The sequence below is a fragment of the Oncorhynchus tshawytscha genome, linkage group LG16 (assembly GCF_018296145.1).
Source record: "Oncorhynchus tshawytscha isolate Ot180627B linkage group LG16, Otsh_v2.0, whole genome shotgun sequence".
In the NCBI taxonomy this organism is placed as follows: domain Eukaryota; kingdom Metazoa; phylum Chordata; class Actinopteri; order Salmoniformes; family Salmonidae; genus Oncorhynchus; species Oncorhynchus tshawytscha.
In genome coordinates this window covers 14,502,862-14,520,587 of record NC_056444.1, presented here as the reverse complement: position 1 = coordinate 14,520,587, position 17,726 = coordinate 14,502,862, and the positions used below count along the sequence as shown (strand labels likewise).

The 17,726-nt window shown below is 41.3% G+C and overlaps 1 protein-coding gene across 3 annotated transcripts in view; it reads right to left on the bottom strand.

Annotated features, from left to right (window-relative positions):
- The window catches only part of LOC112234051 (dipeptidyl aminopeptidase-like protein 6), a 369,775-nt gene that overhangs the window by 143,180 nt on the left and 208,869 nt on the right, over positions 1-17,726 (bottom strand). Inside the window, exon 1 of one of the 3 annotated variants that reach the window (XM_042298807.1) lies at positions 12,601-12,997. The exons of the other annotated variants lie outside the window; for them this stretch is intronic. Coding sequence (XP_042154741.1) covers positions 12,601-12,654 — 54 coding nt within the window. The 5' untranslated portion in view covers positions 12,655-12,997. Of the gene's footprint in view, positions 1-12,600; positions 12,998-17,726 lie in introns of those variants that run through there. 3 annotated transcript variants of the gene reach the window in all.

Sequence of the window (17,726 nt, the reverse complement as noted above, 5' to 3'; positions counted from 1 at the left end):
TTGAATGACATGTTAGGCTAATTTGACTGCTTCTAAGCCAGATGCAGCCATGCAGCTACAGTGGCACCTGTGGACTGGCATCAGCCTCTAAAATCCTAAATAGTTAGTCAATACTTAATGACGGAGAAAAGTGCATACAGTAACTAGGCCTACTTTGTTCTCCCAACAATAATCCAAGGTGAACTATATGGTAAATGTTGGTAAAAATAGAACAGGTAAATAACATTTGATCTCCAATTGACTTTTGGCATCATATAGAAACACTCCCTGGCAACACATAGAAAACACATAGAAACAGTCCCTGGCAACCTCGTCAATGAAGTCAGAACAGGAATAGCACAATTGTCTTATTCGCATTTGCTGGTACAAGCAATTACATGCTTATCGCTAGTGACTAGTATTCACTCTTATCCCTGTTTGTCAGTGTTGCCTGTGAGGTGTGAAGGTCACAACTGGAAACCTGGGGTTGGCGGCTAACTCCTGAACGCTCAACGTTCCAATTAGAGGTTCTGTGGAACATGGCTACCCCTTCTCTACAGCTCTGGGCTTTAATTGCAGGAGGTCGATAAGCCCAGACAAAAGCATCTCAACTGAGGTGAAGTCTGTCAGGCATAGATAAACACACACTCTTTTTTACAAAGCCGCAGACATTCACAGACAGCCAGACAAACAAACAGAGACATGAGACACACATACGCGCCATTGTGGATGCGTGACTAGACCATCACAGTTCAGATAAGTAATGTGAAAAGGGTATAAAAGAGTGGTCAAAACTAAAGCTGAAACTTTTCCTTTACCCTTTAAGAATCAGTTTGAATATTTCCCAAATTTAAAAAATGCAGTTTACGAAATTATACAAAAGCGAAATAACAGAATGTGGTTATCATCCTATTTTCTTGCTAAATCAAATCTAATTTTATTTGTCACATACACATGGTTAGCAGATGTGAGTGTAGCGAAATGCTTGTGCTTCTAGTTCCAACAATGCAGTAATAACCAACAAGTAATCTACCTAACAATTCCAAAACTACTACCTTATAAACACAAGTGTAAAGGGATAAAGACTATGTACATAAAGATATATGAATGAGTGATGGTACAGAACGGCATAAGCAAGATGCAGTAGATGGTATTGAGTACAGTATATACATATGAGATGAGTAATGTAGGGTATGTAAACAAAGTGGCATAGTTTAAAGTGGCTAGTGATACATGTATTACATAAAGATGCAGTAGATGATATAGAGTACAGTATATACACATACAGTGGGGCAAAAAAGTATTTAGTCTGCCACCAATTGTGCAAGTTCTCCCACTTAAAAAGATGAGGCCTGTAATTTTCATCATAGGTACACTTCATCTATGACAGACAAAATGAGAAAAAAATTCCAGAAATCACATTGTAGGATTTTTAATGAATTTATTTGCAAATTATGGTGGAAAATAAGTATTTGGTCAATAACAAATGTTTATCTCAATACTTTGTTATATACCCTTTGTTGGCAATGACAGAGGTCAAATGTTTTCTGTAAGTCTTCACAAGGTTTTCACACACTGTTGCTGGTATTTTGGCCCATTCCTCCATGCAGATCTCATCTAGAGCAGTGATGTTTTGGGGCTGTTGCTGGGCAACATGGACTTTCAACTCCCTCCAAAGATTTTCTATGGGGTTGAGATCTGGAGACTGGCTAGGCCACTCCAGGACCTTGAAATGCTTCTTACGAAGCAACTCCTTCGTTGCACGGGCGGTGTGTTTGGGATCATTGTCATGCTGAAAGACCCAGCCACGTTTCATCTTCAATGCCCTTGCTGATGGAAGGAGGTTTTCACTCAAAATCTCACGATACATGGCCCCATTCATTATTTCCTTTACACGGATCAGTCGTCCTGGTCCCTTTGCAGAAAAACAGCCCGATCCCCATGCTTCACAGTAGGTATGGTGTTCTTTGGATGCAACTCAGCATTCTTTGTCCTCCAAACATGACGAGTTGCGTTTTTACCAAAAAGTTATATTTTGGTTTCATCTGACCATATGACATTCTCCCAATCTTCTTCTGGATCATCCAAATGCTCTCTAGCAAACTTCAGATGGGCCTGGACATGTACTGGCTTAAGCAGGGGGACACGTCTGGCACTGCAGGATTTGAGTCCCTGGCGGCATAGTGTGTTACTGATGGTAGGCTTTGTTTTTGTTTTTACCTCTCTGCAGGTCATTCACTAGGTCCCTCCGTGTGGTTCTGGGATTTTTGCTCACCGTTCTTGTGATCATTTTGACCCCACGGGGTGAGATCTTGCGTGGAGCCCCAGATCGAGGGAGATTATCAGTGGTCTTGTATGTCTTCCATTTCCTAATAATTGCTCCCACAGTTGATTTCTTCAAACCAAGCTGCTTACCTATTGCAGATTCAGTCTTCCCAGCCTCGTGCAGGTCTACAATTTTGTTTCTGGTGTACTTTGACAGCTCTTTGGTCTTGGCCATAGTGGAGTTTGGAGTGTGACTGTTTGAGGTTGTGGACAGGTATCTTTTATACTGATAACAAGTTCAAACAGGTGCCATTAATACAGGTAACGAGTGGAGGACAGAGGAGCCTCTTAAAGAAGAAGTTACAGGTCTGTGAGAGCTAGAAATCTTGCTTGTTTGTAGGTGACCAAATACTTATTTTCCACCATAATTTGCAAATAAATTCATAAAAAATCCTACAATGTGATTTTCTGGATTTTTTTTCTCATTTTGTCTGTCATAGTTGAAGTGTACCTATGATGAAAATTACAGGCCTCATATTTTTAAGTGGGAGAACTTTGGTGACTGACTAAATACTTGTTTTGCCCCACTGTACATATGAGATGAGTAATGTAGGGTATGCAAACATTATTTTAAGTAGCATTGTTTAAAGTGTCTAGTGATATATTTTTACATCAATTTCCATTATTAAAATGGCTGGAGTTGAGTCAGTGTGTTGGCAGCAGCCACTCAATGTTAGTGGTGGCTGTTTAACAGTCTGATGGCCTTGAGATAGAAGCTGTTTTTCAGTCTCTCGGTCCCTGCTTTGATGCACCTGTACTGACCTCGCCTTCTGGATGATAGCGGGGTGAACAGGCAGTGGCTCGGGTGGTTGTTGTCCTTGATGATCTTTATGGCCTTCCTGTGACATCGGGTGGTGTAGGTGTCCTGGAGGGCAGGTAGTTTGCCCTCGGTGATGCGTTGTGCAGACCTCACTACCCTCTGGAGAGCCTTACGGTTGTGTGCGGAGCAGTTGCCGTACCAGGCGGTGATACAGCCCGACAGGATGCTCTCGATTGTGCATCTGTAGAAGTTTGTGAGTGCTTTTGGTGACAAGCCGAATTTCTTCAGCCTCCTGAGGTTGAAGAGGCGCTGCTGCGCCTTCTTCACGACGCTGTCTGTGTGGGTGGACCAATTCAGTTTGTCCATGATGTGTACGCCGAGGAACTTAAAACTTACTACCCTCTCCAGTAATGTCCCGTCGATGTGGATAGGGGGGTGCTCCCTCTGCTCTTTCCTGAAGTCCACAATCATCTCCTTTGTTTTGTTGACTTTGAGTGTGAGGTTATTTTCCTGACACCACACTCCGAGGGCCCTCACCTCCACCCTGTAGGCCGTCTCGTCGTTGTTGGTAATCAAGCCTACCACTGTTGTGTCGTCAGCAAACTTGAAGATTGAGTTGGAGGCGTGCATGGCCACGCAGTCGTGGGTGAACAGGGAGTACAGGAGAGGGCTCAGAACGCACGCTGTAATGTCTTTCATTAGTTAGACCTACAGTATTAGCAAAACAAAACAATTTTATCCTCACACAAGGCATCTTACTTCACAGATACCTGTCATTACGTTTCTCTTTTAAATACCTAAAGAACACTTGCAATTGTAGCACAATTTTCTCCAATGGAATTACCCACACTATGATGCCATAGGCCTTGAAGGTTTATATGAAAACACTCAATTGTGATTAATAGGCTTCATAAGCATATCACTGATGCTTCACATAGCCCAGAGACACAATTAGAACATAACAAAAATATATTTTCCTCACACCTGACAGGAAATGCTTGACCTCTTTGTTGGGGAGGTTTTACACAAGATCAGTATTACTCCAGAGATGCAGTACTGCAGGAGGATGTGTGAGAGAATAACACTAAGACTGCTCCAACACAAACACCCACCCACACACACCCACATCCTCTGCCTAAGACAACTATTAGTAAGATTTGAAGCTGCTTGCTGTCGCGTTTAGTTTATCTGCAGGGACACAGAGAAGCAGAAAGAAAGGAGCGATGCGGTCAAAGCATTTCATATTTATGGCTTTATTAAAGTCCCCCTTGAAGCTATTGAGCTTTACTTGCGTCCCCAGCCAGAAGTGTTTATATCATGACAACAATCATGATGCATTGCTGTGGTGGCCACATTCCAATCTACTGTCTAATCTCCGCTCTAGCCCCAAACATCACGGCTCAATTGTTCCTAATTGCCCTTACTATGAACTATGGCACAAACAACAGTGGGGGAAATCAAGAAACAGATTCCCTCCTAAATCCATAATCTCTTTACTTATCAGCTTGGGGGCACTTGGAAAAAAAGGAGGGATATATCTTTATTTATTCCAGAGGCAGTCAAATCCGGGCTTCGTTCTCTCTTAAAATGTTCATTTAGCCACGCTGCTTATCAGTCCCATTAAGGAGCTGTTCTGCTGAATAGGTACAACCAGCGAGGAAGAAAATGCAGAATAAGAAGCTCAAGGGTACACACTAATGCTAGAATGCATAATGCCGTGGTACTGTAGCACCACATTCCACAATGCACCAATATGTGAAGGTGTGGCAATGAATACACATATTGAGTGCTTGGATTAAGTACACAGTGACATACTGTATGGTTTCAAGTAGAGCTGGGATGACAAACCAAAAATTATCGACACCGATCATACAGATCACTTATCGCAGGCATTTTGCTGACATCATTCATTATGATAAGTAGCCTATACTAGAGAAATGTGTTTGAAATTAAATACGTTTGCTAATATGGGGTGATTGTTATTGGCACAATTGATGGCTACGACCATCAAACTAGTAATAGTAGTTTAAAAGATAACAAATAAATAAAACTATGTTGTACATTAATGTTATAAACTTATCGTTCTATTTATCGTTATCGCATAAATTCAGGTAATTTTGCAATATGGATTTTTGTCCGTATCGCTCAGCTTAAATTTCAAGGAATAATCGGATTAAAACATCTTTCAACAGATGCAATGATCCTCACATCTTGTATTGTCTGAAACGAAGAGTAATGGATCTCTTTAACAAAATGCGATAACTATCAACAGCCATTCTGCAGGTTCCATATACTTTTATAGAGCCACATCCTTACAGGTGTGAATTCCAGGGGCCCAAATCAAGTACCTGTCAAAAGTATGTTATACTACATCCCTGCTGCTACTGCCTTCTGCCTAATTAGGTGCAGAAACTGCGGGTTGGGCTACTCTAGGCTCCTAGTTACAGTTGAAGTCAGAAGTTTACATAAACCTTTGCCAAATACATTTAAACTCAGGTTTTCACAATTCCTGACATTTAATCCTGGTAAAAAAAAAATCCCTGTTTTAGGTCAGTTAGGATCACCACTTTGTTTTTAAGAATGTGAAATGTCAGAATAATAGTAGAGAGAATTATTTATTTCAGCCTTTATTTATTTCTTCACATGGGTGAATTTTGACCTATTCCTCCTGACAGTTGGTGTAACTGAGTCAGGTTTGTAGGCCTCCTTGCTGGCGCATGCTTTTTCAGTTCTGCCCACACATTTTCTATAGGATTGAGGTCAGGGCTTTGTGATGGCCACTCCAATACCTTGACTCTTTTGTCCTTAAGCCATTTTGCCACAACTTTGGGAGTATGATTGGGGTTATTGTCCATTTGGAAGACACATTTGTGACCAAGCTTTAACTTCCTGGCTGATGTCTTGATATGTTGCTTCAATATATCCACATAATTTTCCTACCTCATGATGCCATGTATTTTGTGAAGTGCACCAGTCACTCCTGTAGCAAAGCACCCACAAAACATGAATCTGCCCCCCCTGTGCTTCACAGTTGGGATGATGTTCTTCGGCTTGCAAGCATCCCCCTTTTTCCTCCAAACAGAACGATGGTCATTATGGCCAAACAGTTCTATTTTTTGTCATCAGACCAGAGGATATTTCTCCAAAAAGTATGATCTTTGTCCCCATGTGCAGTTGCAAACCGTAGTCTGGCTATTTTATGGCAGTTTTGGAGCAGGGGCTTCTTCCTTGCTGAACGGCCTTTCAGGTTATGTCGATATAGGACTTGTTTTACTGTAGATATAGATACTTTTGTACACATTTCCTCCAGCATCTTCACAAGGTCCTTTGCTGTTGTTCTGGGATTGATTTGCACTTTTTGAACCAAAGTACGTCCATCTCTAGGAGACTTCTTCCTGAGCGATATGACGGCTGCGTGGTCCCATGGTGTTCATACTTGCGCACTATTGTTTGTACAAATGAATGTGGTACCTTCAGGCGTTTGAAAGTTGCTCCCAATGATGAACCAGACTTGTGGAGGTCTACAATTTTTTTTCTGAGGTCTTGGCTGATTTCTTTTGATTTTCCCACGATTTGGTTTCTAAGCATGTTACATCATTTCAGGTTGAAGATTAACGCCAAGTGGACTTGAACAGAATACTAACTGAGTAGGCTGAATTGACATAGCATGGTTGGGCTGTTGTAACTTGTTGTCTAATGTATTTATGTTAATTATAATGCAAATTATGCAAGTTTATGGAAAACCACCAAGCAAAGCAGGTCCCTTGACTCGGCAGTGGAAGAAAGCAGAAGGTGGCTTTACAGTCCCTAAAGTGTTCATTCCCCTGTGTGTTTATGTTTAAAGTAAAGTTAATTTACATCGTTGTAAGAGGTCATCATTCCAGTTCTTCATCAGCGAGGCACTGAAGCAACACTCTGTCTCCACTAGGGCCTGGGGGATTCTAGTGACCAGAAACACAAGCATAAAACGTTGCCATTTTTTATTTAAGCTGGGCTGAAGCGCATCTGGGAACGCTCACATGCCTAACACTATGTTAACATTCTAGAAACAAAATTCCTTTACAGACAAAACCCATCATCATCAAGGACCATTCTCTACTCTGCCTTCCTCTCCCCTTCCCAATATATTTGCCATCTCTTTTTTGAGTGATGGCTAGTCTTGTCTTCATTCTCCTGTTTGTTTTTATATACACACCAATCCCACCCCTAGAGAAGACCCCAAGGCCATACACACAACCCACAGGCCTCAGAAACTCTATGTTGGTGTCCTCTGGTACATTCTAATGCCTTGATTCAGAAATACAGAAATACAGAAAGAAATTATTGAATACTTTTATCGAGTTTACCTCACAGATTACAAAATGAGTTGTGGTATTATGTAGAAAGACATGACTTTACAATGGAAATGTATGAATTCAGTGTCGTGTTAGTTTTGGATATTGTTAAGTTCTAGGCCTATATGAGGGCTATTTTCTAAGTAAGAGAACATTAAATATTTTTCAACATTTAACCTGACTTCTCTTGAGATTAAAGTATTATTTATAGCTTTACTGTAAGATATAAATTGCCAAAAATATGTTTATTCTTTAAATTATGTATTTTATTAAAACAAAACAAAAATGAAGTAGGTTGCAGATTTCTGCTCCCAAAATCACGCTTAACAAAAAAGATAAAACAACTAAATTGGATGTTCTAAGTCCACAACAATGCTTAAACCACATCAGGAGACCACTTTTGAGGTCTGTGAAAAAATATGAGACATTTAGATTTTGGGGTGTAGTTTCGAGTTTTAATGTCACATGCACAAGTACAGTGAAATGTCTTTCTTCCAAACTAAAAACCCAACAATGCAAAAATGAATAACAATGTTTTTCTAGAAAGCCAAAAACACAAAAAAAACATGAGAAATGAGAATAAGAAATACACAATAAAAGTAAGTAAGTAAGTAAGCAAGCATACTATATACAGAAAATATTTTTAAAGTAATTTACAATACCATATTTACATGTGCAGAGATACTACAGTGATAGAGGTAGATATGTTTAGAGGTAAGGTGACTAGGCAACAGGATATAAGATAAACAGAGTAGCAGCAGCTTGTAAGTGAGTGGGTGTGCGTGTGTGTAGAGTAGGTATAAATGTATGTGCATATGTGTGAGTGAGCAGATGATGGAGTGAGTGATTGTGTGTGTTGGAGTGACAGTGTGTGTGTGAGTGTGTAGGGCCCTGTGAGTATGCAATGAAAGGTAAATAAAGGTAAATATAGAGGTAAAAAGGTAAATATAGATACAAGGTAAACTCGGTCCATGTAGCTATTTTGTTAGCTACTTTTCAGTCTTATTGCTTGGGGATAGAAGCTGTTCAAGAGCCTGTTGGTGTCAGACTTGAAGCACCGGTACCTCTTGTCGTGAGGCAGCAGAGAAAATAGACTATGGCTTTGGGTGGTTGGGGTATTTGGCGATTTTTCCGGGCCTTCTTTTCACCCTGCCTGATATAGAGGTCCTGGATGGCTGGGAGCTCTGCCCCAGTAATGTACTGGACTTTCCGGCACAACACTCTGTAACGCCATGCGATCGAGGACAGTGCTATTGCCATACCAAGCAGTGATGCAGCCAGTTAATAAGTTCTCAATGGTACAACTATAGAGCCGTTTCAGGATTTGACGGCACATGTCAAACTTTTTCAACCTCCTGAGGGGGAAGAGGCACTGTCGTGCCTTCTTCACAACTGTGAGTGTGTGTTTGGACCATTTTAAGTCTCTAGTGATTTGGACATTGAGGAACTTGAAACTGTCTACCTGCTCCACTGCCGCTCCATCAATGTGGATGGGGCGTGCTCTCACCCCCCCCCCCTTTCCTGTAGTCCATGATCAGATCCTTGGTCTTGCTGATGTTGAGGGAGAGGTTGTTGCTCTGGCACCACACTGTCAGGTCACTGACCTCCTCCCTGTAGGCTGACTCATTGTCGCCGGTGATCAGGCCTACTACTGTTGTGTCGTCAATGAACTTGACAATGGTGTTGGAGTCGTGCGTGGCCACACAGTCGTGGGTGGACAGGGAGTACAGGAGGGGACTAAGCACACACCCTTGTGGAGCCCCTGTGTTAAGGGTCAGCATGGTGGAGGTGATGTTGCCTACCCCCATCACCTGGGGTTGGCCTGTCAGAAAGTCCAGAATCTAGTTGCAGAGGGAGGTGTTCAGACCCTGTCCTAAGCATGGTGAGATACCCTTTAATTCAAGTGTGCACCTAGCAAGAGGCTGTTGTTTAGTGGTGTTTTGGTAGCATTTTGAAAACAAATACCCATTGGATTGATGCAAATACTCATGACATTATTCTGCCTGGAAGGCATAGCCTATTTTGTTGTTAACATTTAATTTTTTTATTTAACTAGTTAAGTCAGTTAGGAACAAATTCTTATTTACAATGACGGCCTACTCTGGCCAAACCCTAACCCGGACAACGCTGGGCCTATTGTGCGCCGCCCTATAGAACTCATAATCACGGCCGGTTGTGATAAAGCCTGGCATCGAACCAGGGTCTGTAGTGACGCCTTAGACCGCTGCGCCACTCGGGAGCCCCAATAATTCAATTTAATTGAGAAGATTTTTGGGAAAGCCTGTTTTTATTAGAATCATCACTAATGGCTACACAAAGTGGTAGATGCGTGCACTGCACGCACGCACACACACACACACACACACACACACACACACACACACACACACACACACACACACACACACACACACACACACACACACACAAACAGGGGTATTCTTGTTGCCACTTCAGAAAGTTACAGGAAATAGAAATCATTGATGCATTCTGTTCATGGCTTATGATAAACTTGGGAAAATGAATAAATTTTCAATACATTTAGTTGATTCCCTACTACAGGTCAATACATTTTTGAACATTGTTGAATTCTGTTCTAATGCCTGGATTTTATGAGGGCCCTAATTATCATATTTGGACCAGAATGAGGCTCTCCACCACCTATTGTTCCGGCAGTGAAGATTCCCCATCTTCATCTAATGTTTTCATAATTTATCTGCAGATCCTCAGCAAAACGCATAGGCCCACAAGTAGCGTACTGTACGCAAATTAAAGAGCCAAATGAACAGTTCTCTCACCAATGCCATTTGGTAAGCTACACTGACTGACGAGACGAGACTCACTCATTTTAGGGTCCGTCTGGAAAGCCCAGACATCCTAGGAAAAGAAACCTTGGAAATCCTTTGGTTTACTTCTCCCTATACGATTTCATGGACATATAACCACGTTGCATGATTTATGAATGGCAAAGAGATCGACTTCATTCAGTCAGTTCGACACCTATTATAAACTAGTCAACAGTTGCTGTTCAGTTGTCAAATCAATAAACTATCAAAATAAAGAAAGTTGCACACTCCATGTGTAATCTCCCAGCAATTTAATGGGTATTTACCAACGTTTTGGCATCACTGTGCCTTCCTCAGGGTCACTGTGCCTTCCTCAGTTGTCAAATCAACACACAGTAAATAGCCTACTATGCGCCACGACTCTGCGTTGCTGGCTATGTGAAATGTGTTAGAAAATAATTCAGCTAAATCGTGGATTTCGACTCATTGTGACCACTTACATTACATGGGAAGTGCAAATTCACGAGCATCATGATCTCTCCCTCCTCTGTGTAAAGAAATACGACTGCAACCAGAGATCTGTATATAATGACGAGATGCTCATATCTCTGCCCTAACAATGCTAGTCGTCCAAAAGACTGGAAGGCAGGCGACAAGTTTAGGCCAAAATAAGCCCAATGTTTTTGGCGAGAGTGAAACCTCTTCCTCTCTGCTGCGTTACCCCGAAATCGATCGCTTTGTGACTGACAGGCGCCTATCCTATCAATAGATTGCACTAGAAGATGCATATCGTTCATTCTAGCGGGAGAGGGCTCAACGCACTAGCGAATTAAAACTTTTAAATGAAAAGTAGCTAAGTTACTATGAAGTGGAATATGTAGCCGGCTGAAAATGAGTCTCTAACCAGCTGATTAGCCAACAGCTGGCGCTAATGGAAAACACTTGAGCAAGGGTTAACCAGTCTCTACGGCTGGTCTCTATGGCTCAAATCATTTCAGCACCATGACACTGTCCGTGAATGCAACTGCCCACACACACGTCAGCATGTGTATTGTGTGAATGACACATGTACATATTTGACAAGAGTGTGTATTTCTGTGTTTTATGTGTATATGTTTGACAGGTGTGTGTTTTGAGTGTGCGATGTCTTTCCTTGCCTCCCTAGCAGAGCTTGACAGTCATATGCTACACATGAGTAAAGCCGTGAGAGGCTCAAGTGAAGGTTGGCTGCTCTACGGGACACAGCCATGAGTCCTTCTCACCTTTTCTGTCATATTAGAAGATGTACTTTGTACAGACAGGAGACTCCAGACAATGACAGATGCTGTCCAAAGCTCCCCCCTGTTACAGTGCCTGCTCTAATGGAACAGTATCATTCTAGGCCTGTATCACCAAATTATGATTCCCACTCTTTACATAGCAAGGTATTCCTAGTTGACAGCACCGTGATCAGTATGTGCTGGTGGAGCTGCCCATTGAATGGTGCTGAAATCTGCCACCCAGGCTCTTCCTCTGATGGTCCAGAAATTGGTATTGGGTGCTGTCCTTTTAGTGGTGCTGAAATGTTTTGCATTGAGATAGGCTACAGCACACATTTCAGTGGAAAGCAAGATCATTATACATCAGCCTTTAAAATGCATCCAATGATTTATGCAATGTATATATCCAAAGGCAAATCAAATCACCTGTTGCAACACTGTCACTTTATTAGACTGTGGATTATCTGAAAAGGTTAAATTCACTAGCCAAAAATAAGATACACTTTAGTTGTTTGAGCTAGAGGTCACACATAAACCGTCACATAAACCATCACACCACATTTGAATGCTGGGTTAGTTATCTACTATAAACACAAATGCCTCTACAAATCATCTTGTCTTGTATTGTTTATGTGGGCCTTACTACTCAGACGACAAAAGGACAATTGTCTGATAACGTGGCCTGCAATAAGCTACTTCGAAGTATTTTACCTGAGGATTTCCCGCCTTTTCAACGTCATATCCAGCTTAATGTAAGTCGCCGTGCACTGGCCAAGTTAAGGTTGTATCAACGCGCCACAGCCGGTGTAACACGTGTCCGTTATAGCGATAATTGATTTGAAAGAGGCTAAATGGAGTCTAGGCTAAGGTGGGGGTAGTGATGCTCACTCACAGCAATCACCTTGAATTACAGTGAAGAGTGACTGACATTGGTGTGAGAGCCGGTTGTCTTGCCGAACGCTGCAACAATTCCAAATGTTTAAAATGATGGAGAATTTTATACAAAATAGTCTCTGCTATTATGATAATGCTTCATGTGGCGTTATAGTAAAGAATTGCAGGCTTCACACAAAATTGGAGAAAAAAAATCACAGCAATTTACATTTTCAGTACAGGGAGTAATGACATCGGTTGAATGAAAGAAAGCGCATCATTACCTGCTCTTGCTGTTGAGACGTTTTCGGTGCGTTTGTCTCCTTCACAGTAGTCATGATGCCCTACAGTCAGATCAACCAGCTACACCACAACACAATCACAGGTGACTTTGAGAGGTGACCGGAGCCGGCAAAGTACCACCGAGAAAAATACATTCAATTTCAGTCGTGATGTTTAAAGTTGAGAGAGAGCTTGATGTAAGCAATAAGGAGTTGGGGGGAAAATCCCGGCAAAACGAGTCTTAATCTGAGACAACGCAGATGATACTCAATTGTAACCTTGTGCATGGAAGAAAGTGGGAGGGAGAGAGGTAGAGATAAGAGCTGAGGCAAAGACAGCTACTGCAATTGATACCGACCGCGCCACTTCGATAAATGCCTGGCAACTACCAACGGGCGACTGAGATGGGGGGAGGCGAACAGCGATTCTTGTCCCCCACCACGTCGCACGTATCAGATTTTCACGCATGCACCCGCTAAGAGACACAGACACTACTAAAATGGTGATATCATTGATAATAATTGTAGAGGTAATTTAGGCACTACAATCCTACCTGTTATCTGGACCATTCAATTCAGATTACAGTAAAATATAATGAATAGTTTAATGACATCAAAGCTATCACTGAAACATGTGTATTTCATACATTCAATGAAATAGGTCATATTGACAGTCTCTACAGAGCTCTGCGCTGACACACTCACACATAATGTTATGCAATATGTTTTTTTGACGTCAACGATTTCCAACTCTTCTAAATACAGCATTTAAAAAAAAAAAAATTTGCTTCAAGAGCGAGATCTGTACCATTGGACAGTAAGTGTAGAAAACCCATAGCCGGAGATTGCAGCACCCCAGATGGCACGACAGGAAATATATTGAAAAAAATACTTGAAATGTAACTAATAAACCAGTAAGAAGAGGCATCCAAGTTGCTCGGTTAGAAGATATATAGTTGTATCATGTATAAGTATATTTTAATATATCTCTTTAGGGCTAATGTATGCAGCAGACAGAGCTTCAGCGAAATAGAACGAGCAAACAAGTCTAAATTGGTGCTAGGGGAAGCAGGGTGTATCCAACCAAAATGTTCTTCCTTGAATTTAAAGTCTGAGTAACACCATTAAAACGAAACAAGAATTCTGACAGAAGTGTATGAGATATTGAGGACAAGGTGACTAAGACGCAATTAACATGACTATACATGTCAGTTATCATGACTTTTCAGCTATCAGCTATCATGACTTTTCCTAACCTCTGTTCCGTTGTGTTATTATAATGATGGCATGGTAAAATACTTTTGATAGGAACACTTAGTAGAATTACTGTGGCCTTCGAAAAAACAAAATGTACACTTAAGACATTTGGACACTGAAATCCAAATGAGCGACACTAAAGTGTAAGAAAATAACCATCCTTTTTTCAAAGGTACAATGAAGCGAAACTACGATTGCTCACACTGCAAACGTACACGTAGCGCAAGTATTATTAACATAATACTATTTATTTAATATCTTACACTTTAGGGGCTCTCAAGCAAAGCACTAATGTTCACACAAGCCACTTTTGGTTATCCCTCAAATTAAACCAAATGTAATGTATTGAAGCGCTGTGTTAATTAAACATTTCTAGGAAGAACCATTGCATTCAATATCCAAACACGGTATATAAATGAGTTACTTATACTCAGAGACATTCTACATGGTAATGATACCTGTTCTATTCTTCCATTCTCCTCTCTGTTTTAGCAGGATTTTTAATATACACATGCTGCTTTGTTAATTAATTGTGGGCACTGTGTTTTGGTGAGGTAAATTACTATGAAATCCCAGATGGGTGTCGGCAGTGTCGGGCCTGCATGATAAGCACACTGTTGCACAGTGGGAGGAAAGCTATGTCCTTCAAACAGAGTCCCTACTTTTAGACCCCTTGCCTGCCTGCTTAAAATGTTGCAAAAAGCAATTGCATCCCTTTCCAAGTGAACCCAAAGTATCCCAAAAACACTGAATAGAGTAGAATTTGTACACAGCACAGTATACAAAACAAACTTCCACACACATAGACAATCAAACTCACACAAACATAGATAAGTTGACACTAGTAAAAGCACTACTGAGGCACTACACAGCATGTCATCGCGTACAACCAAACACTCCACTAATACACAACTGGCCCTTCTCTACCGCTCCTATTGCAATTAACATCGACAGCATGACGTATAAAACTAAAAGGGTTGTTGCTGGGCGAATCAATCAACTCCAAACTAATGATGCCCACTCTGGACCAGATGCCCCGATTGGCTGATGGCGGATACAGTGCTACTCAGTCGCTGTAACATAACAAATGCCCATTGTGCTGCGGTGGGGGAGCCTGTACACAAACCTCCAAACCTCAACCCCTGTGATGTTGACAAATGGACAAGGAGAGGATGAGGGATGCCTGTGGCCTTGGCTCTGTTTAAACACACATTCCTTAGAAGTTACAGATTAATTGAGTGGCGGTGCCAACCTCCCGGAACAAATGGAGGCCCTTATGGCTGCCAACCTAATGAACTGGAAGAAGTGCTCAAGACTGATGAGATGTTGCCTACAAATCAATACCAATGCAACCTCAAAATACTGTGCCGATTGATTGCTATGGCACTGGTAATAGCCTTGTAATGACTCATCATCACAACAAGGATGACAATTATGTATGTGGATCTATAATTCTGTGAATGTCGAAGCAATGCTTAAAATGAGAAATGGGAATGTTCTGTTTGACTTTTCTGTCAATGCTGATATTGTAGATTAAAAAAGTAGGTTCTCTGGGTTTACAAAGGAGACTGAGAAGTCTCCCACAAGCTCATATTGAGTTAAGATTTCTCCCTAGAAACCTCAACTACCTCGTAGCCCTGCACATTGACTCGGTACCAGTACACCTTTTAATTTTCTTGCACATTTTTCTTACTTTTGTACTCTGTATTGTTTGGAAGGGGCACGTAAGCATTTAACAGTAATGCCTACACCTGTTGTATTCGGCGCTTATGACAAATTGGATGTCGATAGCCAGTGCTCTTCAGTACATACGCTACCTGCAGTGTTTGTTGCTACTTTAGTGGATAGAAGAAGAACAGAGGCAAAAAACAGCAGCCAAATTACATTACAACCCTAGAGGGAGAGTCCACTTTGATCTACACTGAACCAAAAAATATAAATGTTGGCCTCTCCTTAAAAAACGCCCCATAGCTATTGGAGTCCCATGCAGGAAAAGCTAGACTAGATCAGCTTGCTGGACATAATTTGTTTAGCATTTCTTATACCAATAGACTATTCGAAGAGGCACACAACCTCTTTTTTTGCTGAATGTCAAATACAGCAGCCAACAGAACTCATGGGAAGTTTGAAAGAAGAGCGAATGCGTGATGGCGGAAGGCTATAGAAGTTAATTATTCGGACCCATAACCATTCAATCGTCATGAAGAGAAGTGAAAGCCTTCCGTATCTAATTCTAGTCCGACAGTATATTATTCAAGGATGTAAATTAGAATGATGAAGATAAGGACAACAAAACTTATTTCACTGAACTGTTGAAAGCGGGGAAGGAATCAAGCAACAATAGAGAGAGGAAGAGGAGGTAGGCTAATAACATTAGGGGAAATATTACAAAAGGTAGGTTATACAGTTGAAGTTGGAAGTTTACATACACTTAGGTTTCACTTCATTAAAACTTGTTTTTCAACCACTCCACAAATTTCTTGGTTAGGACATCTACTTTGTGCATGTCACAAGTACTTTTTCCAACAATTGTTTACAGACAGATTATTTCACTTATAATTCACTACATCATAATTCCAGTGGGTCAGAAGTTTACATACACTAAGTTGACAGTGCCATTAAACAGCTTGGAAAATTCCAGGAAATTAAGTCATGGCTTTAGAAGCTTCTGATAGGCTAATTGATATAATTTGAGTCAATTGGAGGTGTACCTAGTGAATGTATTTCAAGGCCTACCTTCAAACTCAGTGCCTCTTTTCTTGAGATTATGGGAAAATCAAAGAAATCAGCCAAGACCTCAGAAAAAAAATTGTAGACCTCCAAAAGTCTGGTTCATCCTTGGGAGCAATTTCCAAACGCCTGAAGGTGCCACGTTCATCTGTACAAAAAATAGTACGCAAGTATAAACACCATAGGAACATGCAGCCGTCATACCGCTCAGGAAGATGACGCGTTCTGTCTCCTAGAGATTAATGTACTTTGGTGAGAAAAGTGTAAATTAATACCAGAATGGCTTAAGGACAACAAAGTAAATGTATTGATGTGGCCAACAACACAGCCCTGACCTAAATCCCATAGACAATTTGTGGGCAGAACTGAAAAAGCGTGTGCGAGCAAGGAGGCCTACAAACCTGACTCAGTTACACAAGCTCTGTCAGGAGGAATGGGCCAAAATTTACCCAACTTATTGTGGTAAGCTTGTGGAAGGCTACCCAAAACGTTTGACCCAAGTTAAACAATTTAAAGGTAATACTACCAAATACTAATTGAGTGTATGTACACTTCTGACCCACTGGGAATGTGATGAAAGAAATTAAATCTGAAATAAATAATTCTCTCTACTATTATTCTGACATTTCACATCCTTAAAATGAAGTGGTGATCCTAACTGACCTAAGACAGCGAATTGTTACTAGGCTTAAATGTCAGAAATTGTGAAAAACTGTGAAGCACTCTGTTCACGACGTTGACATCAGCAAACCGCTCGCTCACACAGCGCCATACACACTGTCAACCATCTGCCCGGTACAGTTAAAACTGGGATTGTTCCATGAAAAGCACACTTCTCCAGCATGTCAATGGCCATGGAAGGTGAACATTTGTCCACTGAAGTCGGTTACGACGCTGAACGGCAGTCAGGTTCTGGCGAGGCTGATGAGCAAGCAGCTGTGCTTCCCTGAGACGGTTGCTGACAGTTTCTGCAGAAATTATTCATTTGTGCAAACCCACAGTTTCATCAGCTGTCCGGGTGGCTGGTCTCAGATTATTCCGCAGGTGAAGATGCCGAATGTGGAGGTCGTAGGCTGGCGTGGTTACACGTGGTTTGCGGTTTTGAGGCCGGTTGGACATACTGCCAAATTCTCTAAAACAAC